Genomic DNA, 16598 nt, shown 5'->3' on the forward strand with positions numbered 1-16598 from the left:
AGCATAACTTGTCAGCCATTTAAACTGAAGTCCCCTTCTACTAATACAAAATGAAAAAGTGTCTGAAAAAGAAATGATTTAGGACTTCATTGAGAATTAAAAAATCCAAAAATAGGGAGAATCTACTCTGCTGTTGGACCCTGTAAAGTTTACCCACCCTCCAGCCTCTTGTGCGACTAGGGGGAAAATCAGGGCGCGTCCACAGGCGGCCCTTACCGCCCTCTGACTCGGGACCAGGCCCCACAGTGAAGCGAGAGCTCCGCGCACAAACTCATCCGATCCCCACAGACCCCCTCCAGACGCGCTCCGTGGTGCCTCTGTTTCACACATGAGGACGCGGAGACACACGGAGGTCAAGTTTCTTACCTAAGAGCGAGTGGCTGAGCCAGGCTTCAGGTCTAGGTGGGTCTAACTCTAGAACGGCCCTGTCCCAGACAGGGAGCAAAAGCTATGTGTCCACTGAACCCTTGAATGGTGTCTATTCCAAATGGAGATGTGATGTAGGTGCACAGTGCATACCAGCTGTCAAAGATGCAGAATAAAGAAGAATGTAATCGTGTAAGTCCGCTCAAGCTGCTGTAACAAAACACTATGGTCTGATGGCTTACAGAGATCTGTCTTTCCCAGTCCTAGAGGCTGGAAGTCCAAGATCAGGGTGCCAGCTTGGTCGGGTTCTGATGAAAACCCTCTTCCAAGTTGCAGACTGCCACTTCTCGCCCTGTCCTCTCTCGGGACCCCCTGTCGTAGGCACTAAGCCCATCCAGAAAGGCTCCACCCTCAGGGCTTTAAGCACGTCCCAAAGGATTGCAACATAAACGTTTGGGGGAGACAAATATTCAGACCATCGCAGTAATACAGCTGAGTATTTTTTTATACTGATTACATGTTGAAATGATCATCTTTTGAATTTATTAAAATGAAAATATGAAAATGAATTTCAGCCTTTTCTTTCTTTTACACACATGGCTCCTGTTATGTTTCTCTTAGAGGGTCCTTCTCTAGAGCCTGAGGCTTAGCCGCTGTGCGCACCCACCAGTCATTTGAAAGGGGAGGAATGAAGGCCTCCACGCTGGGAACTCCACATGAGAAAGTTTTGCGGATTTCAAGATATAATAGAATATTTGTAATGTTGCCATGGGATGCTTCTGAAAACCACCAGGGAAGGATGAATCGGTGTGACCTGCAGCTTGGGTGCAGGACACGTGCGCTGCGGGTGCCCTCCTAAAGACTTCACTTTCCGCCGTAAGCAGTGTGCCTTCTTTACACCCCTCACCTTACGCATCTTCCCCCTTTCCCCGGCAGGTGGCTAGATGAGTACCAAGACGACGGCAGGACGGAGCGAGAGCTGCTCGCAGACAGCAGATGCGGGGCAGCGGGAGGGACTGCGTCTGCCGCCTCCTGAGAGGACCCCCTGGGTCTGCCGCTACCCTGTGGCCTCAACAGGCTCCTCGTCTGATGGTCACAGTGTGTCCGCCCTTCCCTTGTACTGGGACGTGCACGCGGCAGGGGCAGTTTGAGCCGGACACATTCACTGCTTTGGGGAGAAGCACCAGCCAACACCTGATGGAGATCAGCCCACTGCAGCTGGTGCACAGCTGTCTCCTCTTCTCACTTCCTCTTCCAGAAAGCCTGACACTTGCTAGGTTTACTGGCGTGTTCAGGTGGCCATAGTGGGGAGTAACTGGAGGGGCCCATGACGTCGGATTGCTGTAAGATGCTGTCACACAGCGCCGGTTAATTTGAGTGGAATATTAGAAAAGCTGCTTCATTATTTTTATGTTTTCTCCTTAAATTTCTAAAACACTTTTAAGGTTTTTGAGTGACGGAATCCCTGTTAACAAAGCGTACAATCTCCCATCAGAGAGGAGTGATCCGATGTCTAGTTAGAATTCTCCTTACTCCGTGTGCCCTATGAAAACCGTCTCTCGGTTTGCACTGGTCCAGCCTTCTCTGTACCCAGAGCAGGTTGGCTAGGTGGAGGGGAGCAATGACCAAACCTACCTCATTCTTTCGTAGGGAGCCATTCCTCTTCCTAAAACTTGCCAAGATGCTGATAAAAACAACTACATTCTAATTTTAGTTCTTAACGTGTTGACCAAGTAGCCTTGGGTAAACATTTCATCTTTTCAAGACTGCTGCTCTCCTCGATAAAATGTGAATAATACTGCCCACCTCTCTGGGCTTATGGAAAGGCTGAAATGAGATAATGTACGTCAAACTGCTCTTAAATGATGAAAATCGTCATCATCATCATGATAGTAACCACAACGTGGTTCATTTTAAAATTCTTGATCTTATCATGAGAACCGGTGTATCTCTTCTGGGCATAGCTAATGGACGGTTGGAGGCTTCAGTAACTGATTCCCTTTTGAATGCGAACTGTTAACATTTGTTTTTCTTTCAGCTTTACCCTTGATTGCAAACACTTTCGTAACATCAAAGAGTAGGGCTACATCCTGGGTAGCCTAAATTAAATTGGTTTATGGGGATGAGAATTCTGAGGAGAAGTTCTCTAAAGACTTATGACCACTGTTGTGTTCCATTACAACCAGGACGGGGTCACCACGGGCAAGATGGAGTTAGAGGAAGCTCTCTGTATCCTAGGATGCAACTTTTATTTTAAATTAATGAGCTAAAAAGGAGAGATCTAACTGTACATGACACCTATAAATGTGTAATGGTATGATTAACAGTGGCCTGTTAATTATTCAATATGTGGATTATTGGCAAAATTATAAAAGCAGACACTAAAGTGTTTGATAACTTTTCCACAAAAGGTAGCAGTGTAACTCTGAGAGCAGTCACAGAAGCGCCTGCGACGCAGCTGGAATTTCTGGTCTAGAAATTGCATGGCTGAGGGAGGGTTTTAGAGTGTATTTCATGTGTGACTCCAAACCTAGCTCCCCGAAGACTGATGCAGGAGAGGATGGTTTACTGGAGCTGGCTGTTACTAAGCTGTCCGGTCTCAGCCACGGGGCCAGATCGCTAGGGGACACCTGGAATTAATGGACCTGTTACTACTATCCTGGAGACCCTTTGTCTTCTCGGTGGACATGCTGACTCTGAGCCCCAGGCAGGGTGAATGACGGTGGTTCAGCGACATTTGGCGTCTGTGCTGCAGAGGCAGCAAAAGCAACTGAACCACTTACAAAAATCTGAGACTCTTCCTAGAAGTTGTGACACCGTCTCTGGTAACCAGCTCTGCAACTCCTTGAAACCCACGATCGCGTCCACAGCCCAGCCCTGTAAAGGGGAAGCCATGGTGGCCTCTGGTGGCCTCGGGCTCCGTGCATGTGTCCAGCTTGTGTCTGAAGCCGGGGACTGTCATTACGACTGGTTCAGCCCCGCCTTGGTGTCTGGGCTGCGATGTAGGCTTCCAAGCCCAGAGGGTGAGAAACTTAAGTCCCGTCAACCATTTAACGTCTAACAAATTGGCTTCGTCAGAGTTTTAATTAAGAAAAAGTCCTTCATTGGAGGAAACAGTTCAATATGTCTCTTCAACAAGTGTGTACAATCCTGTGAACAGCAACAATACAGGAAGACCACCACCCTCGGCCCGACTTCTTCCCAGCGCACGTCCACCAGTGACGGCGGCACAGAGACCGGCCGGCTGCGCTGTCAGTGCCGCGTGGCCCGGCGGGGGTCGGACTCGAACACCTAGCCATCGACACTATGGAGACCGGCCACGGGATCTCCTCCTGGACTTGACTTACTCGCTTACTCGATCTTTTTTATTTTTTCATTGCTGGTGTCTGGGGGCAAGTGGACATTTTTGGGCGAGTCACCTTTTATAAGGCCCCAAATTTTATGAAAAGTGTTTAATTCAATTTAACTGGAACAGCTCAGAAAATATTATTTGGTTATACTCTTCTCGCAAATATTAACTAGCCTAAGCCCTGTCATCTGGCAGCCAGCAGCAGGCAGCTTTCTGACAGCAGTTGACAGCGCTGCGTTGGCGAATCTGTCTTCCCCGCAAACGCCCCGCAGCACACGCAGCGGCAAGGTGCTCGCCTTCAGGGCGTTCTTCGCATAAAACACCTGTTCCCCTGTAGACCTTCGTTGCTCTCTTGTCTTGCTAGTCTAGCAACGTGGTTTTAAAGGCTAGCCGGTCACTAACTCAGTCAAGAGAGTAATTACGTTGGAATAATTCTAACCAACTACAAGTTTATAAAGGCAGCAGTAGACAGGCTGACGCGCTAGTAGGCTCGGGCAGTCAGCGGGACCAGGTGTACATGTTAATTCTCCTACTTACAACTGAGCCCTGACTTCCTTGTTTGGAAGGTAAGCTTACCAACCCCTCATTTGCAGGGCGATTGTGCAGGTCCAGGGAGGACCACTTGTACCTGTTTAGCTCAACGTGCATGATGTGGCATTCCCTGGCATTCCGGAAGTGGCAGCTGGTAACACGGTTGAGTCCCTGCAGCCCCGTCAGTGCGTCCGCCGCCTCCCGCGCCCTGTTGCTGACCACGTCCTGCACGTGCTCCACAGGCACACGTCTGGGCCAGCTGCGAGGTCTCACTGCCCCTCCAAGTCTTTTCAGACGGAAAAGGAGCATGTAAAACAAGAGGGGAACTCTGGCTGTAGCTGTTGGTCCTCTCTGAGGAGAACTGCTCGAAGAATTGTCTGCAGAGGGGAAAGACCAAAACACCTTACCAGGTAAAAATAACAGTGAAGACAGAACAGTGTCAACTAGGCTTTGAGAACAAGTCAGCGGAGCGTCACACTTTGTGGCCCGTCCCTCCTCTTGATAACTGCTTATGTGTTTCCATAGTCACTGCACACGTGGCACTTTCCAACGGTAATAGTGGGTCAAAGTTCGATTTTCACATAATTCCCAGAGTATAAAACCCCATACGTAATCTTACTGTTAAGAATCCTTGTTATTCAAAAGCATAAACCATTGTTGTTCAAGTTTTGTATTTAATGCTTTGTGCCCTGGTTGGAAGATGTGGCAAGTATTTATTATAATCCGGTGATGAGTTACTTTATTATCAAGCCCACTGGGCTTTAGTCTGTGGTCTGGTGTCGGGAAACGCATTGAACATGAGAGGTAAGTAAGGTCTTTATTCTGTCAGTTGGGGTAATTAACAAGTAGTTTGACAAATGAACAAACAAAATAATTTCTGTTAATAATATGTGCTAGAAGATTTAAACAATATGATGGAATAGAGAATGACTAAGGTCATGACTATAGTACATAGACCATGTGAGGCTTATCTTAAAACTAGGAGGGGGTTGCTTCTGTGATTTTTTTCCATTGGTAAAATAATACAACTTAATTTAAGAAAATTTAGAAAGCACAGAAAATTCTTTCTAAAACTTGCCTTCAATGGCTATACATACAACTGCTTACCCAATCGTTTTCATTAATGGGTCCAAATAGGTCCATGAATGCAAGGGCTCATGCTTTTTAAAAATTTATAGACTTTATTTTTTAGAGCAGTTTTAGGTTCACAGCAAAGCTGAGTGAAAGTACAGAGAATTCTCATTATGTCCTGTCCCCGACCCGCACAGTCTCCCCCAGTATCCACATTCCATACCACAGAGATACATTTGTTACGAGCAGTGACCCAAAGACGGAACATCATTGCCATCCAAGGTCCATAGTTTACATAGGATCCACTCTTGGCGTTGTACATTCCATGGGTTTGGACAAATGTATATGACATGTACCCATCAATGTAGTGTCATGCAGACTAGTTTCCCTGCCCTAAAGATCCTCTGTTGTCTGTCTGTTCATTCCTCCTGCCTCCCTACGGCCTGGCAACCAGTGATCTCTTTCACCGTCATTGCGGTCTTGCCTTACCAGAATGTCAGACAGCTGGAATCACACAGTAGGCGCCTTACCATAATGTCAGACAGTTGGAATCACACAGCAGGCGCCTTACCAGAACGTCAGACAGCTGGAACCACACAGTGGGCAGCTGTTTCAGACCAGCTCCTTTCACTTTGTAATGCACAGTTAAGTTTCCTCCATGTCTTTTCATGGCTGGATGGCTCGTTTCTTTTTAGCCCTGGATACTGTTTCGTTGTCTAGATACACCACAGTGAATTATTTACCCTGCTGAAGGACATCTTGGTTGCTTTCAAGTTTTGGCAGTTACGAACAAAACGGCTATAAACATCAATTGCAGGTTTTTGCGTGGACTTAGTTTTAAATTTGTTTGGGTAAATACCAAAGAGAGTGAGTGCCGGAGTGTATTCGTTTTGTAAGAAACTGCGCCTGGACAGAGCATCTGCAGAAGCACACGCCCCCAGTGCTTGGAGGTCTGATCCCGCAACCCCTTAGATTTCAACGATGAGAAGTTTCGTTTTGGTTCCGTTTGCACACAGCTGCTGGAGAGAAAGTGAGGTACTTTTCACCCTCATTTCTTCAGCAGCAGAGTTCTTGCCCACAGTGGGAATGAGATGCTATGGGAAAAATGAACTAATTACTGGATTTATAGTCTTGTCCTGTCCTCCTTGTATTGATCAGCAATTAGGATTCTTCACAGATCATTGACTTTTTTTTTCAGGTAAACACATTTCTGTGAGTTTTGGACATTGTGGACCAGAATTTATTTTACATTACCAAGTAATAGTGTCCAGAATTATCTGCGTTGTGAAGTCTATTAAATGCTGTTTATGGGGTAGTGCTTGGGTTTAGAAGTTAAGCAACTGAATGCACCAATGTCCTCTTTGCCACTTCTGTGGGTAGACAGATAAATAGTTATTGGTAATACTTACGGTAGTCTGAAGAGTTTTAGACTAAAAGATTTCCATCGGTCAGACTTTATAAGAATCACCTGAGGGACTTACCAAAATATAGATTACTGGGCCCTACATCCTGGAATCTGCATTAAAAAAAAATGAATGCAGTTCCTATGTGTACATTCTCGGAATTGCTGGGCTTGTCTCTTGAGGTCAACTCTAAATCAACAGTGTTTGTTCTGACTGTCTGTTCCTGTCGTAACTGGCAATTCTGAAGCAACAAAAATCAGAAGTTCTCCAATGTTTCAAACTAAGGGGTTCATTTGTTTTTGCAAGTATGTTTTTTGAGAATATAGGAAAAAGTGTAATATGTCAACTACCTTTGAAATCTTCATTAAGTAAGCATTTAGTGTTGTTAATTTAACGCTAAATTCTACTGCTTAGTTGATATATATTTCTGCCAATTAAGAATTAATGAAACCATTAAGAAATCACCCTATTATTTCTCTTAGGTTGTTGAACTTAGAAACATTAGAGCAATCATTAAATCTCGGGTTTCTGGAGCGCAGAGAAGTGAGCTCCAGGCATCAGAACTGATCACAGGCAGCCGTCTAAGTTCTGGTTTCATTGATCAATGGCTCTTTATAAATCGACAAGGTAGTGAGTTAATCTGGAATCTGGGAGATTGATACGTCTTATGTGATTAAGACAAACATAAGATGCCTCCAGCTATTATCAAATATTTCCTTTAATACGGCATGACAGATTTTTCTGTTGCTCGTTTTTCCGGGGTTGTCTGGTCAAGGCCCTTAGCCTGCGTGTGAAGCAGGAAGCTGCACATGACTCTCCTCACTGGGCCGAAACCAGCCGTCTGTCTAGCACTTTGCGAAGACCTGTCAAGTAGTAAAAGAGTTTCCTCCTGGTGCTCAGAGAACACTGTGAGTGACCGTGGAACACAGGCTTAATAACCAAGATGAAGAAAGTTCTCCTCTTGGAAGTCTCATTAGCTCTTATTTAATAAGAAACTTAAAAATTGCTTAACAGTTTGCGGTTTGCATGATATGGAGGAGAGGTTGCAAGGGTCATATTCTTGAATTTAAGTTTTATTAATTGGAATTAAAGGACTATTCACTGGAGTTTTATGAAAAAAATTTATAGCAACTGAAAAAAATATTCAGAGCAGTTTGTTTCCTTCTTTCTCCCGCGCGGGGGACTCCGGATGCTCCAGGTGGTAGCAAATCTGGGTGGTCCCCACTCCTTGCCCCGCCCCCATTTATGCAAGTCAGGAGCTGGGCGCTTGCACGGCTTTCCCCCCCACCCCCCAGCTTTACTGAGGTATAATTGAAAAATAAAATGTTATATGTTTAAAGTGTACAAAATAATGATTTGATATACATGGATTGTGAAATCATTATCAAATCAAGTTAACACATTTGTCACCTCACATAGTGACCTTGTTTGGTGTGTGCGTGGTGAGAGCTACCCCCTCAGCAAATGTCACGTGTATGGTACAGTGTATTACCTAGAATCACCATGCTGCACGTGGCCTGCCATCTCTGGCTGCTCTTCCACCTGGGAGTGGGTACGGAGAGCCTCAGGAGGCTCCCAGGCCCTACCTGCAAGGATCTGTATGGTTTCCCCACCACAAGGCATGGTTACTGCTGTTAAGTGTCTGTCCCCTCCATCCCACTCCCGGCTCCAAGCCGAGTCCTGGCTGTGGACAGTCGGTGCATACTTGGATCAGCGGGCAGAGTCCAGGGCCTTTGGAAGCTTTGCCGGATTTCCCCAGCATATCTGACACCGCCTCTATTTTGAACTATCAGACCCTGCCCGGCAACGTGCATTCTGTTTGTGCTCTAAGTTCCGCACTCTGAGCGCAGGGATCCTCCTTTTACTTGCAGCCTCAGCTTTGGTCTGCAGAATCATTTGAAAGTTTAAACAAACAAACAAACAAATAAACATATTTTGTCACTTCTGCTGATATGCATAAGACAGGCTCAGTGGAGAAGAACATTTCATGATCACCAAGGCTATTCAGTTCTAGCTCTGCCCATGATAACCTCATGCCTGGACACAGCTGGCCCCTCTGTCAGCAACAATGTCACCAAGGATGCGTTGAAAAATGACCATTTCTAATTGGCCATTTTCCTCCTTCCAATTCCAAATTACTTCTCTTCTATTAACTCCTAGTACTGTGCCTCACTCGTGAGTTGTTCTGGAAAAAAGTGTTTTTCAAGCAAATATAAATTTTGAGATTATATTTGCCCCCAAAAGGGGTATCTCGTATGTTGAACAGGCTCCCTCCTAAGGAACCTGGGGCATCCAGGCCTCCCCTTTTGACACTCATGAGGGGTTCCTGGACTCACAGTTCCCTTCAGCAAGGTCTACAAGTCTGGAAAACTTGGTATAAAAGGACCTGGTGTCCTGAACCCAACCTGACGAGGTGCCCCCGCCTGCATGTCAGATCACAAGTCACAAGGTATTGAAACTAACAGATAATGGAAGAAACTAACCAATTTAAGGAAGAGGCATTTCACGCAACTCTAAGGCCATATATATCAGCCATAAAAAAGAATGAAATAATGCCATTTGCAGCAACATGGATGGACCTAGAGATGATCATCTTAAGTGAAGTGAGTCAGACAGAGAAAGACAAATATGTGATATCACCTATCTGTGGAATCTAAAAAAACTGACACAAATCTTATTTACAAACCAGAAACAGACTCATTGCAATAGAAAACAAACATGATTACCAAAGGGGGAAGGGAGGCGGAGGAATAATTAGGAGTTTGGGATTAACAGATACACATCGCTATATAAAATAGATAAGCAGCAAGGACCTGCTGTAGAGCACAGGGAACTATATTCAATTTCTTGTAATAACCTATAATGGAAAAGAATCTGAAAAAGGCGTGTGTGTATGCATAACTGAATCACTCTGCTGTACACCTGAAAGTAACATTGTAAATCAGCTGCACTTCAAAATAAAAATAAAATAAAAACAAAATAAAATAAAGCCACATATAGTATGGCTTTTGTCCTCTACTCAGAAAATCTCTAAGGAACTTTAAGTGCTGACTATAGTCGTATGGCTCTAAAAATGTCTGGGCGGGCGCTTTTTAATGTGTTAATAGTTTCAAATAACAGCATATTTAATAGCATATAAATAATGTTTGTACCTACTCTTGTACAAAAGCTGGAAAAATGAAGTCTGCTATTAACACTGAACACTTGTCTTTTTTGGGTTTGGTTTACTTTACAACTCATAGACAATCAAAACACGATTTTTCTCGTGTAGGTGCGCGTGCTTCCAGGCACCACGCCTCTTCATCAGGTGGTTTGGCCCCAGATTCCCCTCCCTTCCTGTTCGGGACTATCTTCGTTACTCTAACCTTGTCAAGACTCTGCAAAATTGCCTTTTTCTCATTAGCATTATGCTCCTTTAGTTCATTTGAGAAGTATTTTAAGTAATAACTGCATAAAATGTCATAATATTTGGAATTGAGCCCTTCCGTTACCTCGTTCAATATGAAAAGCAAGAATACGTTTAAAAGTAAATACCTCGGAGGCGTTTCTCCCCTCACCTGGCGTCCTGCGCGCCTCCCCTCCGGCCCAGGCGACCGCCCCGACCAGCCGCCGCGCCCTCACAGGCAGCGCTCACACCCCGTTTAACACTCGCGTGGTTTTGGACCTTTGTTTCGACTGGTGCGGATTAAAAACCACTTTGTGGTCGTGACTCATCTGAGAAGGAGAGGACGCAGTGCGGTGAATTAGGCACAGGGCCACGGGATTCAAAGAGCTTCTCTGAAGTGCCGGGCGACGTCCAGAAAGGGACCTGCTGCAGAAAGCAGGCCTGCCGCTGGGTTTCTCAACAGTGAATTGCACTGCGTTTTCTCTCCCTTCAAAATTGCACCCAGACGGGAAGATGACTGAACGTACTGTTCCAGCGGACGAGCGTCACTCAAGGCAGGGAACCCCCCACCCCCACCCCCGCTGGTGCCCTCGCCTGCTGCCTCTCCAGTTGTGGGGACTGTGGCGGCGCTGCGGAGCCGCCACGTTAACATCTGCAGCGCCCAGTCATCTCCTCCGCGCTGGGGGGCGGGCGGGGGGCGCCTGGGAGCACGTCCTCTCCTTCTGAGGGTGCAGGACGCTCCGTGGCCGCAGTGCCGGTCCCCTGGCTGGATCACGGCTTCACCAGGGAAGAAGCAGCTTAGCAGCTATTATGAGGCTGCCTGTTGGTAGAGGAGACCGGGGAGCAAACACCAAGAAGTGGCGTGCCGTCGGGCGGGTGTAACGCTCAGCGCACAACACGCTAGTTTCTGGGAAACGCAGTGTCACTTCCTGCCTCTTTGCTTCTGCGCATGCTGTCCTCTCCCTGTCCAAATGGAAAACTCCCATCCATGCTCGCACACTTGGCCCCTTTGCAGGGGTGCTGGGCACAGCGCTGAGATGTGGACCGCGACCAGGGACTGGCCTGGGGCCACAGGAGGAGGGCAAGCCCGTGGGGTGGCTTGGAGCAGGAAGGACCGTCCTCTTCGCGTCATCCTGCCCGTTGGCCCAGGAAGTGGCACCAGAAAAGGGAAAAAAAAATCTTGTCTTTGCTTGGACCTCTTGGTGGGGGATAAAAGAAGAAGCACGCAGCACAAGCGCCTGGGGGCTCTGCGCCCACCCCGTCTGGTAGGAGCACGCTGAGCTGAGGGGGCGTCTGAAAACAGAGTCCTGCCAGGTGTCAGGACAGAACGCAGTGCTCAGTTCCTCGGTGGACGGGCGTTCACAACTTGGGGTACACAGGACTGCCCAGAGTCTAGTGCGCTGGGTACCACGGGGAACACAGCCCAGGGAAGGTGAACACCCTCACACACCGCAGGAAGGAAGTGGGCCACGGCGGGGGGGGCATCTGTCGTAAACACCAGACCACCCCTCCTGGAAGTGAACGCTCCGACAGTGGAGAGCTGCGCCTGCAGTGGCTGTAAAAGAAAGAATAAACCCCCTGCTTAACGAAACGGGCGCTTTCCTGAAAATAGGCAGATTTGAAACAAGACTGAATTCCAAGACATAAAAATATACTTGCTAAATTTTAGACAATGTTTCTGGAGGACAGAACTGAGGAATTTATGAGAATGCAGCAGAATGAACACACTCTCTCATCAAAATGCAGTAAAATTAACAACCAAAAGCAAGATAAAAACAAAAAGGGAGACTAGTTCTAAACCTAATGTATGGATATTTCACAGCATGCACACATAAGCTATGGATCCACAACATAATGTAAATTATGAAGTATTAAGAACTAAACAACAAAAAACACTACATATATCAAACATTTTTAGGTGCAGCAAAATTTCCTTTGAAATAAATTGTCCTAAGTGTATATACTCAAAAAGGAGAAAGATTAAAAATGAATGACCTCATCATTCAATTCAAGAAAGTAGGGGAAAAACAAACATTGTAACCTTGAAGAAAGGGGAAGGAAGGAAATAACAGAGAAAAAGGCAGAAAGTAAGTGTTTAAGTCTCAGAAATAATAAATAGTGTCAATAAAACCAAAAGCTAGTTCTGTGGAGGAATTAATAAAATAGCCAGGCCTCTGGCAAGAAAGTAAATGGAAGAAATTATATTAATTCATATAAAACATATGTATATAAAAGCTCTAATGTATATGCATTATATCTATTTATCTCTATGTATATGCATGTACGTATGTGTAAAACACATGTAAATTCATGTAAACCTGAGCATAAAGTCCTAAATTAAATATTTAACACCTGAGTTTAGTAATGGTGCCAATAATATGTTGCAAACAAGTTGGCTCCATTGCAGGAACCCTGCGAGGTTTACCTTTGGGAAACCCCGTTGAAGACATTACAGGATGAGATGAGAGGCCACCCCCTTGTGTCCGTCGGAGCAGAACATGCTGATGGGAGAGCCAGTGCCTCTGGGCCACACTATGGCTGGCTACTCACCTCTGCCCCGATTTCCAAATTCCTCTGTTGAGAAGATGTAGGGAAAGGGAAGGTATTTCATCACAGCCCTGGGGGGTCACCTGACAAGGGGAGAGCGTGCACTTTAGGACAGTGTGTTGGAGCCTCCTGACCTCTCACACACAGGAAACATGTTTATTTCTTGGTAAGGAAATTTGATCAAGACACAAAGATTTAAAAATTTGACCATATTAAAAATTGAAATTTCCGTAAAATAAAATACACCATGTTTGAATTAAAATATAAGCCCCAGGAGTACATACTTGCAATTCCTGCAAATAAAATATTAGTGTGAAGATTAAACTTATGCAATTCATACAACAAAAGCTATCTTGGCATCTGGATGAGGGAGCCCCCCTGCCCTCACCCAGAGGTAAATGGCTAACGGGCATGAGCAGGTAACTCGAGGAAGGAGAAGGAAAGCCAACTGGAGGCACAGAGAAATTATGTTTTAGTTTCACAGGGAATTGATACAACAGGTGGTGCAGAAGGAAAATGAGGGTGACGGGAGGAGAGATACTCTAGTAACTGCTGCCACGAACGAGGTTATGAACCAGGGGATGAAGGGAGACAAAGGAGCCAGTTAGTAGTTAATTGAGGGGGAAAAAAAGGTCAAGGGGATTTGTGGGGTGAGGAGCAGACAAGGTGGGAAGAAGTGACAGTGGCCGTGCTGGTCCCGCAGTGAGAGCGTGAACGCCTACCTTTGAGCGCTCAGAGGTTTGAGAACTCCGATGGCTAAGCCCAGAGTTTGTCCACGAAGGTGGCAGGTGGAGGGGAATGAGGGTCCCTGCGACTGAGAAGGTCAAGGTGTTGTGGGCGGATCCACTGAGCACTGAAATTGCTAGAATGGGAGGCAGAGTTGGTGCAGACAGTGGTTTTTTAATTTATTTTAATCCTGAACAGTGCAATCAGGTCGCCAGGTATAAAACCTATGAAGCAGTAATGGAAACGTAAGGATGTAAAGCCTTTACCTTTTGCAGATCAAGTTTGGCAAGCACGTTTCCCTCCTGTATTGACCTCTAAATTAATATAACCAGGAAACAGGATTGAGACAAAGGATTGTCCTACATGCCCTAAGAACGGAAAAAAATGTAAAAGGCCAGCCTCTCTGTCGGAACGAGAGAGGGTACTGGGCGTAATCCGGCAGCTCTCACCTGCAGATCAGTGTGTTTTCACACGCTTTCACTCATCCCCTGCAAACTCCTTGATTACTAATTGATCTTCTGCTACGTCCCAGGTCTGTTGCTTCTGATGAGACTTCAAATCAATTCTAAATCATTCTCCGTGGCCCTGCGAGCTCCTGCAGGCGGAATGCTGAGTATTTAGAGGCTGTAAGAATTGATGGGGCTTCCAGCTCTCCTTTCAGATACACGGCCTGTCTTCCTCCGCAAGTGATCGTGTGTCATCCCACTTGGTTACGTGTGTCCCAACAGCTGACGAGCAATGACGTGCTCAGCGGAACTTTAAACAGGGCACGGAAGCTTCTGAAAACACTGTATATCATTGACAGCGGCAGTGCTTAAAATTCCTAAGTACTTCTCAGCGTAGAGGAATTGAGAGCACCCAGCTGAGACTCAGGGTCCCGCGTTCCAGGCCTGGCTTGCCTCCAACCAGCTCTGCACCCCCGGGCAGCTCACTTACAGAGTGTTTTCATCTCTACACGATTCTCACAGGCTTCACATATAATAGGGGTATCCGAGCTGTGCTGATATTGTGTTTTTAAGAAGTTAAGGAAATAATACAAGTTAAATGCACACACACATGTTCACAAGCTGCCAAAAGGAGGAGTGGAAGACATGCATTAAATCAATTGTTACACTACAGCGCACCTCCCTCCTTCAGAAGTCCCCATTCGCGTCATTGCAGGTGGATGTTTTCCCAGTCGGAGCCCTGCATCCTGGCAGGCTGGGCCACGTGATGCTGAATGCCGGAGCTTTAAAACAGCTATAGTGTTTTGAAATGTAAAACAGCTACCTCTAGGCTGACCATACCGCTTTGTGATGTGTTAAGTGTATTTAGAGACGTTTACTGAAGAATTACTATTTTAACTTCCTCAATTATTTTGGATTAATTCCATACTGCTCTCAAGTAATAATGCATGTGATAATTTTTAAAGCAGAATTTAATTTTTCTTCCTCTAAAATAATGAAATAAAAACAAAGTATTAATATAGAACTGCATTCATCGCTACGATTTAATCTGTGTCTAGTTATTATTATTATTATTAATTTAAATTAAGAAATCTTAGCCCTCTTTGTCTTGAGAAAACCGAACAATGAGTAGGGTTTTATGTAGTATTATTTCACGTATTAAAATAAACCTCTGTTTCTCAAAGCAAGCTGAGGGGATGGAGTCCCAGAAAGTGGATCTCAGGGATCACACAGGTTAGGGGGTTTGGGATATACTTTTACTTACTGGTGATAGATTTCCAACCATGGGAATTCTCAATGTCCCTCCTTGTCAGAAAGCTTCAGTGTTCACTGAAGGAAAAGTAACAGACCTTCTTTGAATTCACTTCATTCAAATCAGGAAAAGGACAAACATGGAGACAATGGCTGCAATTTGCAAACTGTTATGCTTTCTAGAATCTTGTGCTTGAGACTCGCCTGCATTAAAAATTTTGAGATACGAAAGAATGAAGCCCCAAAGAAAACATTTTTGTCATGTATTTGTTTTTATTTCAAATTGTAAGTGACTTTGCATGCTGAGACTGGAGTCCAAATGCAGACTGGTTTTTGACCGTAACACACGCCATTCATTTTGCGCAACTTCAAGATACACAGTTGGCTTCATCTTGCTTGAATATTATAAAACATAAATCAGAATACTTTTTGAACCTATTTGATAGCAGTTAGCAAAAATTCTGATTTATCTAGAATCAAAATCTCAACAGTGAGCCAGATAACTAATGTTGGAAAAAAAACAGAAGACTGAGAAAATGAGTTAATTTTCCAAGTTATTTTTCTGAAATGTGATATTCTAGAATGCATCAAAATAACTTCAGTTGTCTAGTTCATTAGGATATTATAGTCAAAATAAAATAAAAATACTTAAGAATGACAAATTAAAAAAAATCCAAAAGTGTTGGAACACCCATGATCGAGACACATACATTGTATCCCCCCATAGTGTCTTTTTTTAAAAAAAATTTGGGGGGGGGAAGAAATTAGGTTTATTTATTTTCATTTATTTATATTTTATTATTTTTAATGGAGGCACTGGGGACTGAACCCAGGACCCCACGCGTGCGAACACTCACTCTGCGCCTGAGCTGTACCCTTGCCCCTCCCGTCGTAGTGTCTGGATTCTACTCCGTGTTCAGGAAGTTTGCTGTATGAATGATTCTTCACCTGCTTCTCCACTGTGCACCCGCAGGTGGGACGTTCAGGGGAAACAATTCTCATTTCTCTCGAGTATTTCCTTTCACTCACATCACATATAAAAGCCAAATAAAGCAGTCTCTGGGAGTTTCTGTGGTGGTGACGTGCGGGGCTCTGCCCTCCTCCCCTGAGACGTCTTCAGAGCAGAGCTCCTCCGCTTGGATTCAGTCTGCGTGTTAGGTGTTAATGTGAGAAGGTGTGTGGATGAAGGGTTGATTAAACGGGTAAAACCGCTGTTTTAACTGTTGCTTATGGGGCATTGCCACGCGACGCGGGAATGAGACATCACCACGTTAGCACAAAGGTCCAGGCACGCGGAAGAGGAAAGTGGTGCCCGCGGGGCGGTGAGCCGTCCACGCGCACCTTCCAGGTGGTTCGCTCACATCGGGGAAGTTTGGCCAGTTTCTGTCTCGGGCGTGTGACTTCTTGCCAGTTAAACGGTAAACAGCAAGTCTGTCTGTGCACACTGGGTACCCCGGGAGGGTGCCGTCCCAGGTGGGCGAAGTTATCACTGTGGTCCAGGCTGACCACGCTTCTCCGCTCCT

The 16598-nt window shown here is 45.4% G+C and overlaps 1 protein-coding gene across 1 annotated transcript in view; it reads left to right on the forward strand.

The window, feature by feature from the left end:
* Positions 1–1552, forward strand: part of RP1 (RP1 axonemal microtubule associated) — a 140067-nt gene extending 138515 nt beyond the window's left edge. Inside the window, exon 29 of the mRNA XM_064480818.1 lies at positions 1303–1552. Within this exon, the coding sequence (XP_064336888.1) occupies positions 1303–1402 (100 nt within the window). The 3' untranslated portion in view covers positions 1403–1552. The remainder of the gene's footprint in view (positions 1–1302) is intronic.
* Positions 1553–16598: the final 15046 nt, after the last annotated feature.

This window comes from Camelus dromedarius, chromosome 30 (assembly GCF_036321535.1).
Source record: "Camelus dromedarius isolate mCamDro1 chromosome 30, mCamDro1.pat, whole genome shotgun sequence".
Lineage (NCBI taxonomy): Eukaryota > Metazoa > Chordata > Mammalia > Artiodactyla > Camelidae > Camelus > Camelus dromedarius.